At 45.9% G+C, this 22,159-nt stretch overlaps 1 protein-coding gene across 5 annotated transcripts in view; it reads right to left on the bottom strand.

Annotated features, from left to right (window-relative positions):
- The window catches only part of ulk1b (unc-51 like autophagy activating kinase 1), a 129,528-nt gene that overhangs the window by 61,433 nt on the left and 45,936 nt on the right, over positions 1 to 22,159 (bottom strand). For all 5 annotated transcript variants that reach the window (XM_072240799.1, XM_072240800.1, XM_072240801.1 and 2 more), the window contains exons 7-10: positions 21,521 to 21,594; positions 9,429 to 9,530; positions 1,690 to 1,748; positions 1,004 to 1,086 (exon numbers count right to left, since the gene is read on the bottom strand). In XM_072240799.1, the coding sequence (XP_072096900.1) occupies positions 1,004 to 1,086; positions 1,690 to 1,748; positions 9,429 to 9,530; positions 21,521 to 21,594 (318 nt within the window). The remainder of the gene's footprint in view (positions 1 to 1,003; positions 1,087 to 1,689; positions 1,749 to 9,428; positions 9,531 to 21,520; positions 21,595 to 22,159) is intronic.

The raw sequence follows: 22,159 nt of genomic DNA, 5'->3' as shown, positions 1-22,159 counted from the left end.
AGAGCAGAGTTGCTAGTGGAGGAAGGGAGGCCCCTTTCTTTAAAAAAAGAAGACATCTCCCACATCCTAGAATGAAAAGCCTCATCCTATAATAGACGAGGACTGAGTGTTCTCATAATCTAATATGTGAGTGATGATAAACCTGATTCTGATCTGGGTCTCTATTGTGGACTGAGAGTGGGAAGGGGGCAGGGAGAGGGGAATCATGTTTGGGAAAAGGGGAAGGGAGAGGGGAGGGAGCAGGAAGCACCAGAGAGACATTCTGTATGATCAATAAACCAATTGTTTGGAATCACATGACCTTGCCTGGCGACTCAGGGCTGGGTGTGTCTGCATGCACACCAACCCCCACCCCGGCACTCCTTCTCTACCACCCATCCTACTCCCCTCCCGGGGTGCTCCACCCTCACCATTCCCAACATCCTTTGTTCCCGCCAGATTTACTAATTTGCCCTCCGCTTCACGTTGACAAATACAGTACTGAGCAAATGTCTTAGGCAACTGAGCTATATATATGTGCCTGAGACTTTTACACAATACTGGAGGTATTTTACACAGAGAGCAGAGAGCGGTGATAGTAGAGGCAGATACATTAGGGGTATTTAAGAGACACAGAAATCTGAGTTAGAATCACAATGAGGTTTAATATCACTGGCATACATCATCAAGTTTGTTGTTTTGTAGCAGCAGTACATTGCAATACATAATAACTTTTAAAAACTATAAATTATAAAAAGTATATATATATATCAATTTAATTAAATCAGTAGTGCATAAAGAACAAAAAAGAAAGTGAGGTGCTGATGTTGGGTTCATTATCCATTCAGAAATTGGATGGAGGGCTCTGTAGGAGGAAGGGTTAGTTTGAACTTAGAGAAGGTTAAAGGGCCAGCAGAACATTGTGGGCTGAAGGGCCTGCACTGTGTTGCAGTGTTCTATGCTCTGTGAACGGAGGAAGGGGTGGAGGGGCTACCGTGGCCACGTGTTGCAGGACGGTACTCACTGAAGTCCATCCTCTCCTTGTAGTTCCGCAGGAGAAGTCCCAGCAGCAGGTGGCGCAGGTGGCTCGAGGTCTCCCTCGGGATGCTGTTGGCGGGAGTAACACAGACACTGTGAGCTTCCTGACCACCGGTTCTCCACAAGATGGCAGACCTCCACCCCTGACACACGAGACCCGCTCCCCACATCCCATAAGAACTCTGCTACGATACAAACCCTGGCATACTGCATTTCCCTGTGTAATTACAAAGGCCAAACATGAATGAATATTAATTAACCCTGTGTTTTGTTTTTCTTCCATCTTCAGTAATAATAGGTAAATGTGAATTAATTGGCAGAGTTCAACATTCTGCTAATTAGATCATGAATATTAATTCATATTAGAATACAGAACACCACAGCACTGTACAGGCCTGCTGACATTTTACCCTACTCCATCTGTATGCAAGACAGACCAAAGATAAGTTTATCACCGTACCTCTGTATAAGCAACAATAACAAACCAGTTCCAATTTCTGGCCACCCCCCTGCTCCACCCTGTCCCCTAGCACCATCACCCATGGGTGCTTATCCAACTTCCAAGGCCTTTGCTTCCTGGACCTTGCCCCTGCTCAGGCAACAACACATGGACAGAGGCAAACTCGGACAGCCAACCTGCTGGACACATCTAGGCAGTACCAATTGGCTTACTTTGGAACGAGGGCCTTATTTTTCTCGTAGAACAGGCGGAGATTCTGTGGACTGTTGGCCTGAAACAAAAAGAGTGGGATGTTTTCAGTCAATCCATCGTCGATCCAACTTGGCCACAGCAGGCATCGGAGAAAAACACATCTGGTTCTAAGTTCAAAGTACATTCATTTTCAAAGTATGTAAAGATTATACAACCTTGAGATTCGTCTCCTTACAGGCAGCCACGAAAGAAAGAACCACAGAAAGAAAAGAAAGAAAACAACCAACACCCACTCTGTGTGTGTGTGTGTGTGTGTGTGTGTGTGTGTGTGTGTGAGAGAGTGTGTCTGAGTGTGTGTGTGTGTGTGTGTGTGTGTGTGTGTCTGTGTGTGTGAGAGAGTGTGTCTGAGTGTGTGTGTGTGTGTGTGTGTGTGTGTGTTTGGGGGGAGAGAGAGGAGGGAGGGAGGGAGGGGAGGGGGGAGAGAGAGAGAGTGAGAGAGAGTGAGTGACAGAGAGAGTGTGAGAGAGAGAGTGAGAGAGTAAGAGAGAGAGTGAGAGAGTGTGAGAGAGAGTGAGAGAGTGACAGAGTGAGAGTGAGAAAGTGAGAGAAAGAGTGAGAAAGTGAGAGAGAGAGTGAGAGAGAGTGAGAGTGTGAGAGAGAGAGTGAGAGTGAGTGAGAGAGTGAGAGAGAGAGTGAGAGTGAGTGAGAGAAAGAGTGACAAAGTGAGAAAGAGTGAGAGAGAGTGAGAGTGTGAGAGAGTGAGAGAGAGAGTGACAGTGAGAGTGAGAGAGAGTGTGAGAGAGAGAGTGAGTGAGAGAGAGTGAGAGAGAGTGAGAGTGAGAGAGAGTGAGAGAGTGAGAGAGAGTGAGAGAGTGAGAGAGAGTGTGAGAGAGAGAGTGAGAGAGTGAGAGAGAGTGAGAGAGTGAGAGAGAGTGTGAGAGAGAGAGTGAGAGAGAGTGAGAGAGTGAGAGAGAGTGAGAGTGAGAGAGAGTGAGAGAGTGAGAGTGAGTAAGTGAGAGAGTATGAGAGTGAGAGAGAGAATGAGTGAGAGTGACAGTGAGAGAGAGTGAGAGTGTGAGAGAGAGAGTGAGTGAGAGAGAGTGAGAGAGTGAGAGAGAGTGAGAGTGAGAGAGTGACAGTGAGTAAGTGAGAGAGAGAGTATGAGAGTGAGAGAGAGAGAGAGAGAGAGAGAGAGTGAGAGTGAGAGAAATAGTATAAACAATAATAGTAATAGGAGCAGGCCCACGGCCTCAGTGCAGGGAAGAGTGGAAAAAATGTCATGGAGCGGCGACAGAACTGGCCCGACCCTTCCCTCTGGTCTTGACCCCTGGCCTTTTCCATCGAACCGACCCAATATTTAAATCATACCAACATCGGGTCGTTCCTTGCTCTAAGACTCAGGCCCTGTTGCATCAAAACGCTCTGGGCCTGGACCCTGCCCGACGTTTCCAAATCGATTCACTGTTACCCACCAACGAGTCATGGACTGTGAAGCCATGGCTGCCTTCCTCACCTAGAACGGTGTTGGATTCCGGTGTTTTTAATCCAAGCTGCTTCTGGAAGTCAGGAATGAGGCACAAAACTTGTTGCTTCATGATCGTTTTGTTAATAGAGCAAAGAAAATTGAAAAAACAGACAGTGATAGAAGTCAAGTGAGTGAAGAGAGGAAGAGGCAAATGATAACAGGAAAAGAAGATGGTGCCTCTACACAGTCAGCTCTTTTTATTCTCACAGGTAAGAAACATTCCATTCATACTTGCAGGTAAAATTCAGCCAATCAGATAACTGCTGTTCAAATCATGCAGCACCAGGGAAGATCCTCTGTATTTTCTGGCCTAGAAAGATCTCCAGCCACGGCCTACGCCTTCAGTGTCATCAAGAGGACATGGCCACAATCCTCATGAGGAAACGTTGGAGATGGATTGGGCACATGCTGAGAAGGGGGACCCATCCTCAAGACAGCCCTTCATTGGATCCCTGAAGTGCAGAGGAAATGAGGGAGACCGCTTCGCCAAGCCCCTACGCTCCATCCGCCAGAAAAAGCAGGATCTCCCAGTGGCTGCCCAGTTCAATCCTGCTCCCCATTCCCATTCCGACATGTCAGTCCATGACCTCCTCTGCTGCCATGATGAGGCCACAATCAGGTTGGACGAGCAACACCTTATATTCTGTCTGGGTAGCCTGATGGCATGAACTTCAATATCTTGCAGTTCCAGTAATTGTCCACACTGCCCCCCCCCTTCAGATTCCCCATTCCTGTTTCCCCCTCAGTTCATCTCCTTGCCTGCCCATCGCTTCCCTCTGGTACTCCTCCCCTTTCTTTCTTCCATGGCCTTCTGTCCTCTCCTATCAGATTCCCCCTTCTCCAGCCCCTTATCTCTTTCACCAATCAACTTCTCAGCTCTTTACTTCACTCCTTCGCCCTCCCCCAGTTTCACCTACCACCTTGTATGTCTTCCTCCCACCCTATCTTCTTACCCTGACTTCTCCCCTTCCTTTCCATTCCCGATAAAGGGTCTTGGCCTGAAATATCGGCAGTTTATTCATTTCCACAGATGCTGCCTGGCCTGCTGAGTTCCTCCAGCATTTTGTGTGTATTTTGTGCGTATGATAATATAAATTATTTTTTTTGCTGACTGCTAATTAGTTGTGGTAATTTTGTGGAACAGTAATTGGGACACTATTAGAATGCCTAGGTTCCCACGAGTTTGTAAGTTCTCCCCGTGGCCTTGTAGGTTTCCTCCCACAGTCCAAAGATGTACCGATTGGTAGGTTAATAGGTCATTGTAAAATGTCCGGGATTAGGCTAGGGTTAAATTGGGGGTTGCTGGTTGGCATGGTTGGAAAAGCCAGAAGGTCCTATTCCATGCTGAATCTCAATAAATAAATATGTATAGAACGCTAATTCTGATATCGCTAATTGGAATGATAAGATCGTTATATCACTCATTTTAGTTTTGTTAGTTTTCTTAATCGCTATAAGATCGTTCGCCTCTGCTGGCTTTGTAATAAAGGATTGAACGTGCCTTTCTCGATTTGGAGATTTGTTATTTTGGAAGTGTGCCATACACTGTTGACCTCCTGGCTTAGTCTCTCAGTAGTTTGGTTTGTAACCGTTACACTACTGATTTATATAACTGCAACATCCTGCCCCAACTCCTGTACTCAGTGCCCTGACTGATGAAGACCAGCATGCTGAACGCCTTTTCCACCACCCTGATGCCAGTTACAAACAATTATGCACTTGTACACCTAGAGCTCTCTGTCCCTCGAATGTGCATCCCCGGTAGTCTACCGTTCAACGTCTGTATAAACCATTCAGTGGATTGACTTTGCAAAATGCTTCAGCCTGTAATTTATACAGAAATTGGAACTGGACCACTGAGATAATCATCAGCGTCTCTCTTCCACCCATCAGAGATAGTTATGTGGAGCAGCGTGCACACAGGGCCCTTGGCATTGTCAGTGATCCCTCCCATCCATCCAACAAACTCCTTGACCCCCTACCATCAGGCAGGAGGTAACATAACATGAGGACAAGGACTTCCCCCAGGCAGTGAAACTACTGAACTCCCTGTAACCAGCCAGGTCTCATCACGCATGAAGCACCGGTAGCAACATACCGTTTACTTTTTAACTTGTGTCACAAACAAATCTTATTACTTGTTAACTTGCTTGGGGTAATATTACTTTACGTGTTGTGTGCGTGAGTTGTGCATCTTGGTCTGGAAGAACATTGTTTAACTTGGTGGCATACACGTATACATTGAATGACTATAGACTTGACCTTGAAGTTGATACAGGAAGCCCAGAAGCCAACTCTGCTGCCGACACACTCAGTGTTCCTGACCCTGACCACACACACGTTACTGATATCTCACTACTTTCCCATGCGTTAACAGGACACACTGGATTCTAGAAGAGCGCTGTGGGGTGGGGAGGGGGGGCACTGTATTACCAACTCTACTGGTAATACATGACTGACCTTGTGAAACCACAGACAGCAAGTCAGCAGATAACAGGGACTGAATGGAATTTCAACGTTCTTCCATCTGGTTATATAATTGTTACTATTACACAAAGATCACCATCAGGAGTATCCTGACAAGCTGCATCTTCATCTGGTAATGGGGGCAGCCAAGCCTAGGACTAAAATCCCTACAAAGGACTGTTGAAACAGCTGAGAGGATCAAAAGGGTCTCCCTACCATCCACTGGGGACATTCATCAGGAGCGCTGTGTACGCAGGGCCCTTAGTATTATCAAGGATCCCACCCATCCATCCAGCCTCCTCTTTGACTTTCTACCATCAAGCAGGAGACTCCGATGCATTGAAACAAAAATGGTCAGGATGGGAAACAGATTTTTCCCTCTTCAGAACTCCTTGCCATATCACCAGATAATTTGTACTGTACCCTGCAACATTTAATTTATGCACTTTACTTTGTTTATCCATGTGCAATTCATTTGTAGATTTAATTCTTACTTTCCTAATTTGTTGTGTGTTATGTGTACTACTGTGCTTTACACCCTGGTGTGGAGAAACATTGTCTCATTTGACAGTATACACGTTTAAAGTTAAATGACAATAAACTTGAGTTGACTAGAATTGTTCCTATCTGTTGCTGACACCGAGACTGGGGGTGTAGTGGACAGTGAGGAAGGCTCTCAAAGTTTGAGGTGGGATTTGCATCAGCTAAAAAAATGGCAGATGGGATTTAATGCAGACAAGCGTGAGGTGCTGCACCTTGGGAGGACAAACCAAGGTAGGTCTTACACAGTGAGTGGTAGGGCACTGAGAAGTGTGGTAAAGCAGAGGGATCTGGGAATACAGGTCCATAATTCACTGAAAGTGATATTACTGGTGGACAGGGTTGGAAAGAAAGCCTTTTGGTACACTGACCTTTATAAATCAATGTATCGAGTACAGGAGATGGGATGCTTTGTTGTATAATATGTTGGTGAGACATCACATGGAACACAATTTTGATCCTCTTAAGGCCTTCCAAAGGAAATTCACTGGGCTAATTCCTGGGACGAGGGGGATGTCCTGTCCAGAGAAGCTGGGCAGTATGGGTCTGAATTCCTTGGAGTTCTGGAGAACAGGGGTGATCCAATTCAAACATCTAAGATCTTAAGGAGGTGGGAGAAGGTAGACCCTGAGATGTTTGCATGAGTGGGACAGCCACGAACAAGGAGCCAATCTGACTCCACTGGTTTGTCAGGGGTCGGCAACCCTTTTGCCTCTGTGGGCCAGATGGCGTATTAATGAGCGGACGGTGGGCCAGATAAATGCCATAAAAACTTGAAATATGGGAATTATCCATTTAAATACATCTAGTTATGTTTTGCCTCAAATTAATGAATAGCACATGCCAGAAGGCTGCCTACACTGGGTTAGACCATAAGGCATAGAACAAAAGTAGGCCATCCAGCCCATCAAGTCTTTTCCACCATTCCATCATGACTGATTTATTACCCCTTTCAACCCTATTCTTCTGCCTCTCCCCTTAATTTTGGACAACTTTAATAATTGAGAACCTATCAACCTCCACTTTAAATATACCCAATGATTTAGCCTCCACAGCTGTCTGTGGCAATGAATTCCACAGATTCACCACCCTCTGGCTCATCTCTGTTCTAGAAGGAAATCCCTGTTCTGGAGGGACAACCTATAAGCTGAAGCCCTTGCTACGGTTCTGGGGAAATGTGGAAATGAGGTTGCTGAAAGCTGGAACAGGACCTGCCGGTTAAAGTTGCCAGATGTGCTGGTGTCCGATCTCCGAGACCCAGCAGAGTTCCTTACACAACTTCCCCAGCTCCCTGAGCCGACAGTGCAGCCCTGGACACAGAGGCAGCCTCCAATGCTGAGCACCCGTGGCCAAGGTTTGCCCAGCATCTCTCAGACAGATTATCTGCTCCCTATCAGTCCGCTGAATGTGGGAACACTCGTTGACTGCTGTGCTATCTGTGCTTGACAGAGCGTGTCTTCGACTGGGGGGCCCTTTGGAACATCTTGTATCTGCCTGTTTGTTTCAATTGATTTGGAGAGTTAGTCTGAAACAAAGGCACTGTGATCTCTAGATGAACTTTGAAGATTTCTTGCAGAGAATGACGTAATGGGTGTTGTGAATGATGCTGCCTCTGTGGCACACATTCAAAGGAGTCAAAGTACATTTTATGATCAAAGGACATGTAAATTATACAATCTTGAGATTCGTCTGCAAACAGGCAGCCACAGAACAAGAAACCCAAAAGGATCCAATTAAAAAAAAACAACACCCAAAGCACAAAGAAAGAGGGAAAAAAACACAAATCATGCAAACATAAAAGCAGCAACAGCATTCCGAACCAAATTGAGTCCCGTTGACTCGGAGCCCGGAACAGCGGAGTCGGCCCATAACCTCGGTCTCAGCTCATCATTTAGTGGGGTAAATCACAAAAAGAATTTGGTGCTAGTATTTCAAATCTTGATCTGCAATTCGGGGCAGTGGAATTTCCCTCTCTCAAGCAGATAGCTTTGTGTGTTTGGACTGTCATATACAGTGTCTATAAAAAGTATTCACCACCCCCCCTTGGAAGTTTTCATGTTTTATTGTTTTACAACATTGAATCACAGTGGATTTGGCTTTTTTTTGACACTGACGTTACAATTTTAGAAGCTTAAATATACTTATGAAAATTAATCAGGGCGTCAGAGGTTATGGGGAGAAAGCAGGAGAATGGGGTTGGAGAGGGTTAAGTCAACCACAACAGAATGGCGGAGTGGCTCGATGGGCCGAAAGGCCGCATTCTCCTCCTATGCCTTACAGTCAATTCCACCCCCAAAGGCTCAGAGCTTTCTCACATAACAGCAGCAGGACAATGACTTGAGCTTTGCCGAGAGTTACTTGGGACTGTCTATGTACATGGTTGCCTGGAGATATCATCACCCGAGACATACCACACCCCAGGACCCCATCTGATGAGATTATCAGGTAATCTGCTACATTGCTAGCTAATTGACAAGTAAATTTTCCCTAACTCAGGAGTTCCCAATCATTTTTTTTATGCCATGGACCCCTACCATTAACCAAGGGGTCTGTGGACCCCAAGTTGGAACCTGAGGCCTAACTGGATGATCTTTGAATATCAGTCAAGCATCTTACAGTCACAGGTCCAGGTTCAACAAAGATAACTAATCTAACAACAGAGGTAAACTTTTTACTTCAACACATACAGATCACTGGAGGAACTCAGCAGGTCAGGCAGCATCTATGGAAAAGAGTAAACTGCTGACGTTTCAGGCCAAGACCCTTCTTCAGGACTGAGAAGGAAAGCCTATTATTTCCCCCTGGGTCCCCTCCCCCTTTCCTTTCTGCTATGGTCCACTCCTCTCTCTTATCAGATTCCTTCTTCTCCAGCCCTTGACCTTTCCCACCCACCTGGCTTCATCCTATCACCTTCCAGCTTGTCCTCTTTCCCCTCCCCCCCTTTTTATTCGGGCATTTTCCTCCTTCCTCTCCAGTCCCGATGGAGGGTATTGGCCTTAAACGTTGACTGTCTGTTCATTTCCATAGACGCTGCCTGACCTGCTGAGTTCCTCCAGCATTCTGTGTGTGTTACTCTGGATTTCCAACATCTTCAGAATCTCTTGTTTTTAGTGCTTCATGTGTTTTTGGCAGGGATCTTCATGTGGTTTTGTCTTTGATTCACTGGGGCTCTTGAGTGATCCCACACCAGGCAGTCGAGGAAGAATGTGCAGGGTCAATGGTACATACCTGGAAGGGAGCTTTGCCTGTCAGACACTGGTAAACGATAGTCCCGATGCTCCACAGGTCAGCCTTGGCATCATAGTTCTGGGACATGATAACTTCAGGTGCCTAGTGACAGAGAGAGAAATTGGACCAATGCTCTTGAACAGAAAAGCTTGCAAGTAGTGGATACAGCCCAGTCCATGACGGATAAAGGCCTCTCCACCGTTGAGCACATTTACACGGAGCGCTGTTGCAGGAAAGCAGCATCCATCATCAGGGACACTACTTCCCAGGCCATGCTCTCTTCTCACTGCTGCCATCAGGAAGGAGATACAGGAGCCTCAGAACTCACACAATCAGGTTCAGGAACAGTCTTTTAAGAGACACCTGGGTAGGTACATGGAGCTCAGAAAAATAGAGTGCTATGGGTAACCCTAGGTAATTTCTAAGGTAAGGACATGTTCGGCACAATTTTGTGGGCCGAAGGGCCTGTATTGTGCTGTAGGTTTTCTATGTCTCTATGAATCAGCTCTGCCATTCCATCAAGGCTGATTTATTATCCTTTTCAACCTCATTCTCCTGCCTTCTCCCTATAACCTTTGACACCCTGACTAATCAATGGCCAGACTGGTTCACGCTGACAGGAAGGCAACAGTAACTCAAATAGCCATGTGTTACAACAGTGCTGTGCAGAAGAGCATCCCCGAATGCGCGACACATCGAACCCTGAAGTAGATGGGCTACAGCAGCAGCAGATCACAAACATTCAGTACTGTGCAAAAATCTCAGGCACATATATATAGCTAGGGCGCTAAGACTTCTGCACAGTACTGTAGTAATTTTATGCATTGCACTGTCACAAAAGAAAACACATTTCATGACATATGTGAGTGATGATAAACCTGATTCTGATCTGGGTCTCTATTGTGGACTGAGAGTGGGAAGGGGACAGGGAGAGGGGAATCATGGTTGGGAAAAGGGGAAGGGAGAGGGGAGGGAGCGGGAAGCACCAGAGAGACATTCTGTAATGATCAATAAACCAATTGTTTGGAATCAAAAGACCATGCCTGGTGTCTCAGGGCTGGGTCTGTCTGCACCTTTGCCACCGCCCACTCCTTGGCACTCCTTCTCTGTCAACTGTCCCACACCCCTCCCATGTGCTCTACCCTCACCATTCCCAACATCTTTTACTCCCATCAGATTTACAAACTCGCTCTCCGCTCCACATTGACAAATACAGTACTGTGTAAAAGTATTATGTACCCTAGCTATAGAAACATAGAAACATAGAAAATAGGTGCAGGAGTTGGCCATTCGGCCCTTCGAGCCTGCACCGCCATTCAGTATGATCATGGCTGATCATCCAACTCAGAACTCTGTACCTGCCTTCTCTCCATACCCCCTGATCCCTTTAGCCACAAGGGCCATATATAACTCCCTCTTAAATATAGCCAATGAACTGGCCTCAGCTGTTTCCTGTGGCAGAGAATTCCACAGATTCACCACTCTCTGTGTGAAGAAGTTTTTCCTAATCTCGGTCCTAAAAGGCTTCCCCTTTATCCTCAAACTGTGACCCCTCGTTCTGGACTTCCCCAACATCAGGAACAATCTTCCTGCATCTAGCCTGTCCTATCCCTTTAGAATTTTATACGTTTCAATAAGATTCCCCCTCAATCTTCTAAATTCCAACGAGTATAAGCCTAGTCGATCCAGTCTTTTATCATATGAAAGTCCTGCCATCCCAGGGATCAATATGGTGAACCTTCTTTGTACTCCCTCTATGGCAAGAATGTCTTTCCTCAGATTAGGGGACCAAAACTGCACACAGTACTCCAGGTGTGGTCTCACCAAGGCCTTGTACAACTGCAGTAGTACCTCCCTGCTCCTGTACTCGAATTCTCTTGCTATGAATGAGAGCATACCATTCGCCTTTTTCACCGCCTGCTGTACCTGCATGCCCACTTTCAATGACTGGTGTATAATGACACCCAGGTCTTGTTGCACCTCCCCTTTTCCTAATCGGCTACCATTCAGATAATAATCTGTTTTCCTGTTTTTGCCACCAAAGTGGATAACTTCACATTTATCCACATTAAATTGCATCTGCCATGAATTTGCCCACTCACCTAACCTATCCAAGTCACCCTGCCTCCTCACAGCTCACACTGCCACCCAGCTTCATGTCATCTGCAAACTTAGAGATGCTGCATTTAATTCCCTCATCCAAGTCATTAATATATATTGTAAACAACTGGGGTCCCAGCACTGAGCCTTGCGGTACCCCACTTGTCACTGCCTGCCATTCTGAAAAGGTCCCGTTTATTCTCACTCTTTGCTTCCTGTCTGCCAACCAATTCTCTATCCACATCAATACCTTACCCCCAATACCGTGTGCTTTAAGTTTGCACACTAATCTCCTGTGTGGGACCTTGTCAAAAGCCTTCTGAAAATCCAAATATACCACATCCACTGGTTCTCCCCTATCCACTCTACTAGTTACATCCTCAAAAAATTCTATAAGATTCGTCAGACATGATTTTCCTTTCACAAATCCATGCTGACTTTGTCCGATGATTTCACCGCTTTCCAAATGTGCTGTTATCACATCTTTGATAACTGACTCCAGCAGTTTCCCCACCACCGATGTTAGGCTAACCGGTCTATAATTTCCCGATTTCTCCCTCCCTCCTTTTTTAAAAAGTGGGGTTACATTAGCCACCCTCCAATCCTCAGGAACTAGTCCAGAATCTAAAGAGTTTTGAAAAATTATCACTAATGCATCCACTATCTATGTGTGTGATTTAAGACTTTTTGCACAGTACTGTCCATTCAGTGGCACTGTATTAGGTCAGGAGGTACCTAATAAAGTGGTCACTGAGTGAGTAATTGACAAGTTTCTTGGTATGTCCTGCGGCGGTTGGAAAAGACGTTTCACACTGAAACCATGAAGGAAGGGTGGAGATTCCTCATGTCCTCAGCCTGGGGTTTCCTTTTGCTCTTTGAAGATAAACAAAACCAGTTTCTGTTTTCCAAATGCATCACGATAACTGGTCTCAGTGTCTGACAACAGTTACATCAGCTGGCCGACTAATACATGATTCACAGGCCTGGACACATTTCGAATCCAAAACAGGTTTATTATCATTGGCATATGTTGTGAAATTTGTTGTCTTTGCAGCAGCAGTACAAGGACATACATAATAATAGAAAAAAAAACCGAATTACAGTAAATATATATATTAAATAGTTAAATTAAATAAGTAGTACAAAAATAGAAATAAAAAAGTAGTGAGGTGATGTTCATGGGTTCAATGTCCATTCAGAAATCAGATGTCAGAGGGGAAGAAGCTGTTCCTGAACCATTGAGTGTCTCTCTTCAGGTTCCTGTACCTCCTTCCTGATGGTAGCAATGAGAAGAGGGCATGGCCTGGGTGATGGGGGTCCTTGATGATGGAGGCCACCTTTCTGAGGCATCACCCCTTGAAGATGTCCTGGATACTACGGAGACTAGTGCCCATGATGGAGCTGACTGAGTTTACAACCCTCTGCAGCTTATTTCGATCCTGTGACGTGGCCCCCCCCCCCAATATCAGATGGTGATGCAGCCAGTTAAAATGCTCTCCACTGTACATCTGTAGAAATTTGCGAGTGTCTTTGGTGACATACCAAATCTCCTCAAACTCCTAATGAAATATAGCTGCTGTCATGCTTCTTTATAGCTGCATCGATACTTTGGGTCCAGTTTAGAGATACTGACTCCCAGGAACTTGAAGTTGCTCACTCTCTCCACTTCTGATCCCTCTATGAGGACTGGTGAGTGTTTCCTCGTCTTACCCTTTCTGATTGCCTTTGTACCGAGCTGTTGTTGCAGCTTTAACGACAGGAGGTGCATCAGAGATCCTGACCTCGAATGTGGTTCAATGGCTCACCAACACGACTAAAGAACTCACTGTGGACCTCACCTGCAACGGTCACCACGCTTCCAGTGGCAACATAACACTACAGCACCTCACCATCCCTAACCGGTACGCCTTTGGACTGTGGGAGGAAACTGGAGCACCCGGAGGAAACCCACATGGTCATGGGAAAAACGTACAACTCCTGACAGAGTGGGATTTGGACACAAAATGTTTAGTTGGTGCTTCGAAGCGTTATGCTCCCGTGCTGCCCCCTTGTGGGTGTCCCAATGGAGTAAGACATTGTCACTGGGTGGGAGGGGGGGGGGGTCTCTGATGATACTCCCAGATTACTGCCCCAAGAGGAAGGGTTGTCGTTTGAGGTTAAAACTCCTCGAAGAGCCGAGGCAACTTTCCAAATGAGGAACTGGTCAGATTAGTGTAATAATAATAAGATTGTTCCAATGCCCACACCCACTCCGAGCACTAATTACAGACTTCCTGAAGTGTAATCAAGGACAGACGGTCCCGTGTAGACGCCAGATGTGGGTTGTCAGTGAGTTTCTGTGCTCGAGAAGGTGAGGGAGAACCTTTCTGCAGGCAGATTGGGCAGGAGGAAGGCACTGGGCGGACACCACAGAGAGAAACTAACAAGAGGGAAGGGGAACAGGAATAAATTGCTCTGTCATTCTGTAAGATCACAGCCAGCTTCCCAACCCGCTGTCAGAATCTGTCCAATTTACTTAGAGATACAGCATGGACCAGGCTCTTCCGCCCCTTTGAACCGCACTGCCCAGCAATCCACCGATTTAACCCCAGCCTTATCTCAGGACAATTTACAACCACCAATTAACCTACTAACCGGTACGTCTTTGGACTGTGGGAGGAAACCAAAGCACATACTTGAAGGACGTACGAACTTTCTAATAGAGGATGCCGGAATTGAACTCCAACATGACGAGCTCTAATGGTCTTGTGCTAACCGCTACATTACCATGGTGACCCACTGAATTGGAGCAATATCACCTGAGGCTGTTAGAGGCACTACGGCAAATCAGGATTGAATGCCCTAGATAGAGTGGATGTGGAAAGGATGTTTCCTATGGTGAGGGAGTCTAGGACCAAAGGGCACAACCTCCAAATAGAAGAATGTCCCTTTAGAAAAGTGATGAGGAGGAATTTCTTTAGTCAGAGGATGGTAAATCTATGGAATTCGTTGCCACGGGTGGCTGTGGAGGGCAAGTCATTTGGTATATTTAAAGCAGAGGTTGATAGGTTTTTAACTAGTCATGGCATCAAAGATTATGGGGAGAAAGCAACAGAATCATGGGATAATAAATCAGCCATGATGGAATAGTGGAGAAGACTCGATGGGCCAAATGGCCTAATTCTGATCCTATGTCTTATAGTAAACCGACTGTCCAATGGGAGCTGTCGCGGGGACTCTGCAAAGCCACGGTGTAACTTCGTAGTTTGGTGCTTATCCAAAATGCCCAGAAAAGGGTTAAAAACTCTGTTCTGTGCTTAGACTGTCGACTTACTGCTGGAGGAAGAGTTGCAGAGTGTACAATGTGATGATGATTTTATGCAAATCCTGCAACAGATTAATAACATTTCTAGGGAAATGGAAAAAAGTTCCCTTTGAATATCGAAAATGCTTTGCCCAACAGCACCATTTTCCCAGTTGGTCTTGATCCCGCTGGAAGCTTCAATGTCTTCCTCGCTGTCTACTACACTCCCGATCTCGATGGTATTTGCAAATTTGCTGAAGCAGTTGATACAGATGACAATAATGGACCCAGCACTGATCCCTGCAGCCTACTCATCCTTTCCCTATAATTCAGAAGCTTAAGTTTCAGCAACATCCTTGTCAATTTTCTCTGTACTCTTTCATCCTTATTGATTAAAGTCTGGTCGTCTCAGAGATGGATTGCATCCCCGGAAACCAAAAACATTTCAGACCAAATTGACACTCACAACACGCTGGAGGAACTCAGCAGGTTGGGAACGATCCGTGGAAACGATCAGTCGACGTTTCGGGCCGGAACTCTTCGTCAGGACTGAAGAGGGAAGGGGCAGAGGCTCTATAAAGAAGGTGGGGGGAGGATGGGAAGGAGAAGGCTGGTAGGTTCCAGGTGAAAAACCAGTAAGGGGAAAGATAAAGGGGAGGGGAGGCAGGGAGGGGATAGGCAGGAAAGGTAAAGAAGGAATAGGGGAAAGCACAATGGGTAGTAGAAGGAGGCGGAACCATGAGGGGGGTAGTAGGCAGCTGGGGGAGGGGGCAGAGTGAAACTGAGATAGGGGAAGGGAGGGGGAGGGAATTACCGGAAGTGTTGCTTTGACCCCAGCATCTGCAGAGTATTTTTGAGACCAATTTGGTGTCAGGTTCAATTTAACCCCGAAAGCATTTAGTACCAGGAAGGGCCTGTTACCGTGGTGAATCACTAGCAATAAATAAATAAATAAATAAGACAAGAATTTTGGGGCGTTAATGGAATCAATAAGTCAGTCCTCAACAAGGGATCAGAAGTGGAAAGAGTGAGCAGTTTCTGGTTCCTGGGTGTCAACATCTTTGAAGATCTATCCTGGACCCAACGTATCAGTGCAGCAGCAACAAAGGCAAACAGTGACTATATTTCATGAGGAGCTTGAGGAGATTTGGTTTCTCACCGCAGACAGTCACACATTTCTACAGATGTACCATGGAGAGCATTCTGACTGGCTGCATCACTGTCTGGTATGGAGGGGTGGGCTACTGTACAGGACTGAAATAAGCTTCAGGGAGTTGTAAACTTAGTCAGCTCCATCATGGGCACCAGCCTCCATAGTATCCAGGACATCTTCAAGGAGCGATGCCTCAAAAAGGCAGCCTCCATTCATTAAGGACCCCCATCACCCAGGACATGCCCTCTCTCATTGATACCATCAGGAAGGAGGTACAGAAGCCTGAAGACACACACTCAGCGATTCAGGAACAGCTTCTTCCCCTCTGTCCTCCAATTTCTGAATGGATATTCAACCCATGAACAGTACCTCACTAATTTTTATTTCTATTTTTGCACTACCTATTTAATTTAACTGTTTAATACTTACTGTAATTCACAGTTGTTTTCTACTATTATTATTCCAATGTACTGCTGCTGTAAAGACAAATTTCACGACATATGCCAGTGATATTAAACCTGATTGTAATTCTGATTTTGCTTATTGATTTGATTTGAGATGATCGATTTATCCTGCTGCAAATCTTATGGTATATCTCAGTCTGAAAAAACTCCATACTCTCTCTTCACTTATGTCAAGCATTTGCAATCAATTATTAAAGATAGTTACAGTTCACTGGGAACAAAAGTTCTTCCCTCCTGGTGAATTATTGAATAATAATAATAACAACAAGCCTGATCCAGTTTTAGAGTCAGAATCCCACAAATTATATTATAACCAATCCATTACTACTACAGATTGGACAATCCATAATAATCGGCTGGATATAATAATATAAGATAAACAAGCAAGAACAACTTAGTTATTAGATATAGCTATTTCAAATGCACACAATATACACAAATCAGCAAGTGAAAAACACTAGAAATATGCTGAATTAAAGAAGGAAATTGAAAGACTATGGAATATGAACAGGGTATACATTGTCCCAATAGTAATATCTACAATCGGTATCATCCCAAAGGCACTATACAATAGCACTAAACAATCAGACTCTGTGTAAGTCTGATTGTTTAGTGCTATTGTATAGTGCCTTTGGGATGATACCGATTGTAGATATTACTATTGGGACAATGTATACCCTGTTCATATTCCATAGTCTTTCAATTTCCTTCTTTAATTCAGCATATTTCTAGTGTTTTTCACTTATTGATCTCCAGAAGGCCTAACAGAAAGGTCTGAAAGTTCCAGTGGTTGAGAAGTGAGTGTGCTGGGCTATGCCGTTCTTCAGGTTTTACCAGCTTGAGCTGAGAAAAACTAAAAATAATAATAGCTTCTTCCTCTAGTTGTCAGGATTTGACTGAGCTTCCTGCCACCATGTATGGATCCTATACGGTCTCATCACATATGAAGCACCAGTAGGGTTTACTGTTCACTCTTCAACTTGTATCATATGTGCACTTTATGTATTGCGTGTGTGTATAAGTTATGGTATTGGAGTAGAGAGTGAGTTCGTAAATCTGGCAGGAGCAAAGGATGTTGGGAATGGTGAGGGTGGAGCGCCGTGGGAGGGGTGGGGACGGGTGACAGAGAAGGAGTGTCAGCTTGGAGTGGGGGTTGGCATGGGTGCAGACACACCCAGCCCTGAGACACCAGGCAAGGTCATTTGATTCCAAACAATTGGTTTCGTGATCATTACAGAATGTCTCTCTGGTGCTTCCGACTCCCTCACCTCTCCCTTCCCCTTTTCCCAACCATGATTCCCCTCTTCCTGTCCCCTTCCTACTCTCAGTCCACAATAGAGACCCAGATCAGAATCAGGTTTATCATCACTCACATACGTCATGAAATTTGTTTTTTTTTACAGCAGTGTAATACATAAAATTACTACAGTACTGTGCAAAGGTCTTAGGCACCCTAGCTATATATAGGAGCGTGAGACTTAAACACAGTACTGTAAATGAGGTGAAATTTCTTTAGCCAGAGGTGCTGAACCTGTGGAATTTATTCTGACAGATGGCAAGGTCATTGGGTATATTTAAAGCAGAGATTCATAAATTATTGACTAGTCTGGCCAGCAAAGATTATAGGGAGAAGGCATGAGAATGGGGTTGAGAGGGGAAATAAATGAGCCATGATCAAATGGTAGAGTAGACTTGATAGGCTGAATGGCCTAATTCTGCTCTAAATGTCAGACTTACCAGCAACCATCCTATCCTGATACCCAGTGAATAAGAAACTGGGAGAACCCTAGTGGGCTAACTTCGTTCCACCAAAACTACTTCATGTTGGATTGGGCTCCGTCCCAGCGAGAGGTCAGAAATCTGCTTCAGAAGGGGCTAATCAACCCCTCAAGCTTGAAATCTCCTGTTGACTTAGGTCAAAGTGGTGAAGGAAATGATTGTGATCCCATCTGTTGGACGCCCAGTCACTCCACCACATGCCCTTCTCACTCACTGGCTTTCACTCGGTTCCAATCCCACAACGTTTAAGGTTTGTCCTGTCTCACTCTCCCTGGGAGGAGCTGCAGAGAGTTGTAAACTCAGTCAGCTCCATCACGGACACTAGCCTCTGTAGTACCCAGGACATCTTCAAGGAGCACAAAGATGAGAAAATCTGCAGATGCCTGAACATTGATTTCTCGAACTTCTGGTAATTGCACCTCCTTCACCATTCTCATTCCTGTTTCCCCCTCTCACCTTATATCCTCACCTGCCCATCACTCCGCTAGTGCTCCTCCCCCTTCCTTCCAGGGTCTTCTGTCCTCTCCTGTCAGAGTCCCCCTTCTCCAGCCTTTTATCTCGTTCACCAATCAATTTCCCAACTCTTTACTTCATCCCTCCCCGCTCCTGGTTTCACCAATCACCTACCACCTTGTACTTCTTCCTCCACTTCTCACCTTCTCCATGCTCTCTCCAGGATTAGGTCTTTGGAGCTTCTGTTGGGGTTTCTGTAACTCTGTGTTGTTACGGTACGGATTTGCTAAACCCATACCCTATCTTCCTGCTTTCGCAGTCGGACTTGGCAGAGTAATACTGTGCTGGACTGTCGTATGTTAGAGTCATAGAGTCAGGGAAAAGCACAGCACAGAAACAGGCCCTTTGGCCCATCTAGTCCATGCAAAGCCATTTAAAAAGCCTACTCCTATCAACCTGCATTGGGACGATAGCCTCCATACCCCTACCATCTACCTATCCAAGTTTCACTTAAATATCGAAATTAATTCAGTACCTGCCTCTCGCACTCTCACCACCCTCTGAGTGAAGAAGTTTCCCCTCATGTTCCCTTTAAACTTTTCACCTTTCACCCTTAACCCAAGACCTCCAGTTGTAGTCCCACCCAACCTCATTGGAAAAAGCCTGCTTGCATTTGCCCTATCTATACCCCATTAATTTTGTACACCTCTATTAGATCTCCCCTCAATCTTCTACATTCCGTAGAATAAAGTCCTAACCTATTCAATCTTGCCTTATAACTCAGGACCTCCAGACCGGGCAACATCCTCATAAATTTTCTCTGTAGTCTTTCAACCTTATTTATATCTTTCCTGTCGGTAGGTGACAAAACTGCAGACAATACTCCAAATTAGGCCTCACCAATGTCTTGTACAACTTCAACATAACCTCCCATCTACAGTAATCAATTCATGTTCTGAAGGAATGATTCAAACAGGAGTAATAATTGCGATTCTGTCCCTGAGGAGCTTCATGTGTTCAATATCCCCAGCATTCCGACTAAAATACTGACAGTGTATAATTATGCTGTGGACCTCTCTGGCCCTTAATGCAATTGTTAATTCCTGAACTGTTCTGGGCCAAGGTTCAGGCAGTGGCTTGTACTGTGAACTTTATCCCAGTTCATTAAATCCGTCATCAGTATTCCACCATAGATAATCTGTTGGTCTACGAAGTATTAACTGCAGATTTGTAGGTCATTGGGTTCAACTGCTTTGGATACACCCACTGTCAAAACTATCCTCCTTACTGTAAAGACAAAGATTAGCTTCACTTATTCATGAAACCGCAAGACGTAGGACAAGAATTGAGCCATTCGGCCCATCGAGTCTGCTCCGCCATCTCATCGTGACTGATTTATTATCCCTCCCAACCCCATTCTCCTGTCTTCTTCCTGAAACCTTTGACACCCTAACTAATCGAGAACCTATCAACCTCCACTTAAAATATACTCAATGACTTGGCCCCCACAGCCGTCTGTGGCACAGAATTCCACAGATTCACCACTCTCTGGCTGAAGAAATTCCTCCTCATCTACAGTTCTGTGTAAAAGCTTTAGGCACTTGTACTGTATATATAGCTAGGGTGCCTGAGACTATTGCACAGTACTCTTGTAATTTTACGTATTGCACTGTACTGCTGTCACAAGAAAAAATCATGCCATATGTGAGTGATGATAAACCTGATTCTGATCTGGGTCTCTACTGGGGACAGAGAGTGGGGAGGAAGCAGGGAGAGGGGAATCATGGTTGGGAAAGGGGGAAGGGAGTGGGGAGGGAGTGGGAAGCACCAGAGAAACATTCTGCAATGATCAATAAACCAATCGTTTGGAATCAAATGACCTTTCTTGGTGTCTCGGGACTGGGTGAGTCTGCACCTGCGACACCCCCTCCTCACCCCGGCACTCCTTCTCTGCCCCCTGTCTCACACCCCTCCCACGGCGCTGGATGAGTCTGCACCCGTGCCAACACCCCATCCTGGCACTCCTTCTCTGCCACCTGTGCCACACCCCTCCCACGGCATTCCACCCTCGCCATTCCCAGTGTCCTTTGCTCCTGCCAGTTTTACAAACTCTCTCTGCGCTCCACGTTGACAAATACAGCATGGTGAAAAAGCCTTCGGCACCCAAGCTATATATATGTGCCTAAGACTTCCGCACTGGACTGGATTACCCTTCTCTAGCTGCCCTCAGGCAGACGGTGGAGGGCTGCCACCTTGCTGCAATGTAGTAATTCACCATGTCCACCGCGGGGGGCCGTCAAGAGTCAACCATATTGTTGCGAGCTTTGGAAGGCAGACAAACTCACCGGGGACGGACAGCTAACCAAGGGGCTGCCGCAAGGTTGGAGGGCTTCCGTACTTAACGAAATGTTAATCATCACCCGTGGATATAAAAAACTCCGTACAATCTCAAAGAGCAGAGATACGGTAGAGTAAGCAGTTAGTGCGACACTACTACAACTTGGGGCATCGGAGTTCGGAGTTCCATTCCAGTGTCATCCGTGAGGAGATTGTACATTCTCCCAGTGGGACGTGGGTTTCCTCCGGGTGCTCTGGTTTCCTCCCACAGTCCAAAGACATACCGGTTAGTAGGTTAATTTGTCACTGTAAACTGTCCCGCGGCTAGGCAAGGGTTAAATGGGGGTCGCTGAGTGCAGCAGCTTGAAGGGCCCGTAGGGCCTGTTTCACGATGCATTTCTGTATAAATAACTAATAACTCAGGTGTAGTGATAACCAGGGCTATAGGGAGCCGTAATGTCACCCCGAAGACCACAGACATTCTAAAGGTTCTCAGTAACGATGGACGATGGAGAGTACTCACCATGTACATGGGCGATCCGCACAAGGTCGCTGCCAGCATGTTGCTCTGCAGGTATCGGGCAAAGCCGAAGTCAGCTGCGTTCAAAGAGAAGGGAACAGTCTAAGTTACGGCCATTGGAAGAGGGTGTCAGCCCCACGTCAGCCGTTCCAGCTCTAGTGCTTGACTCCACTCTGCCCACACTTCTTGCTGCCTTGGTAATGCAGCCAGCAACAAAAGCTCCCACCCACCACAGACATTCTCTCTCTGCCCCTCTCCCATCGGTCAGAAGATACAAAACTTGAAAGCACCTGCCACCAAGTTCAAAGACAACATTTTCCTTGCTGTAATAAGACTATTAAATGGTTCTGCAGTCTGATAAGATGGACTCTTGGCCTCACAATCTACCGCGATATGGCCTCATTGTGGATCTCGGCCCAAAACTTTGACTGTTTATCCATTTCCACAGATGCTGCCCACGTCCCTTAAGGATGTGACAGCCGGGGGGAGGTAGTGGGGATAAGCTCCCATTACATCAGGGGTTCCCATCCTTGTTTGTGCTATGGACACCTACCATTAACCAAAGAGTCCACAGACCCACGCACTTCCTATTAAATGCTCCCAATGGCGTGCGTCTCAATAGCCTTTGCCAACCAGTTCCTG

This window comes from Mobula birostris, chromosome 22 (assembly GCF_030028105.1).
Source record: "Mobula birostris isolate sMobBir1 chromosome 22, sMobBir1.hap1, whole genome shotgun sequence".
Lineage (NCBI taxonomy): Eukaryota > Metazoa > Chordata > Chondrichthyes > Myliobatiformes > Myliobatidae > Mobula > Mobula birostris.
The sequence above is the reverse complement of the archived record's forward strand: the minus strand, read 5'-3'. Positions and strand labels throughout refer to the sequence as shown.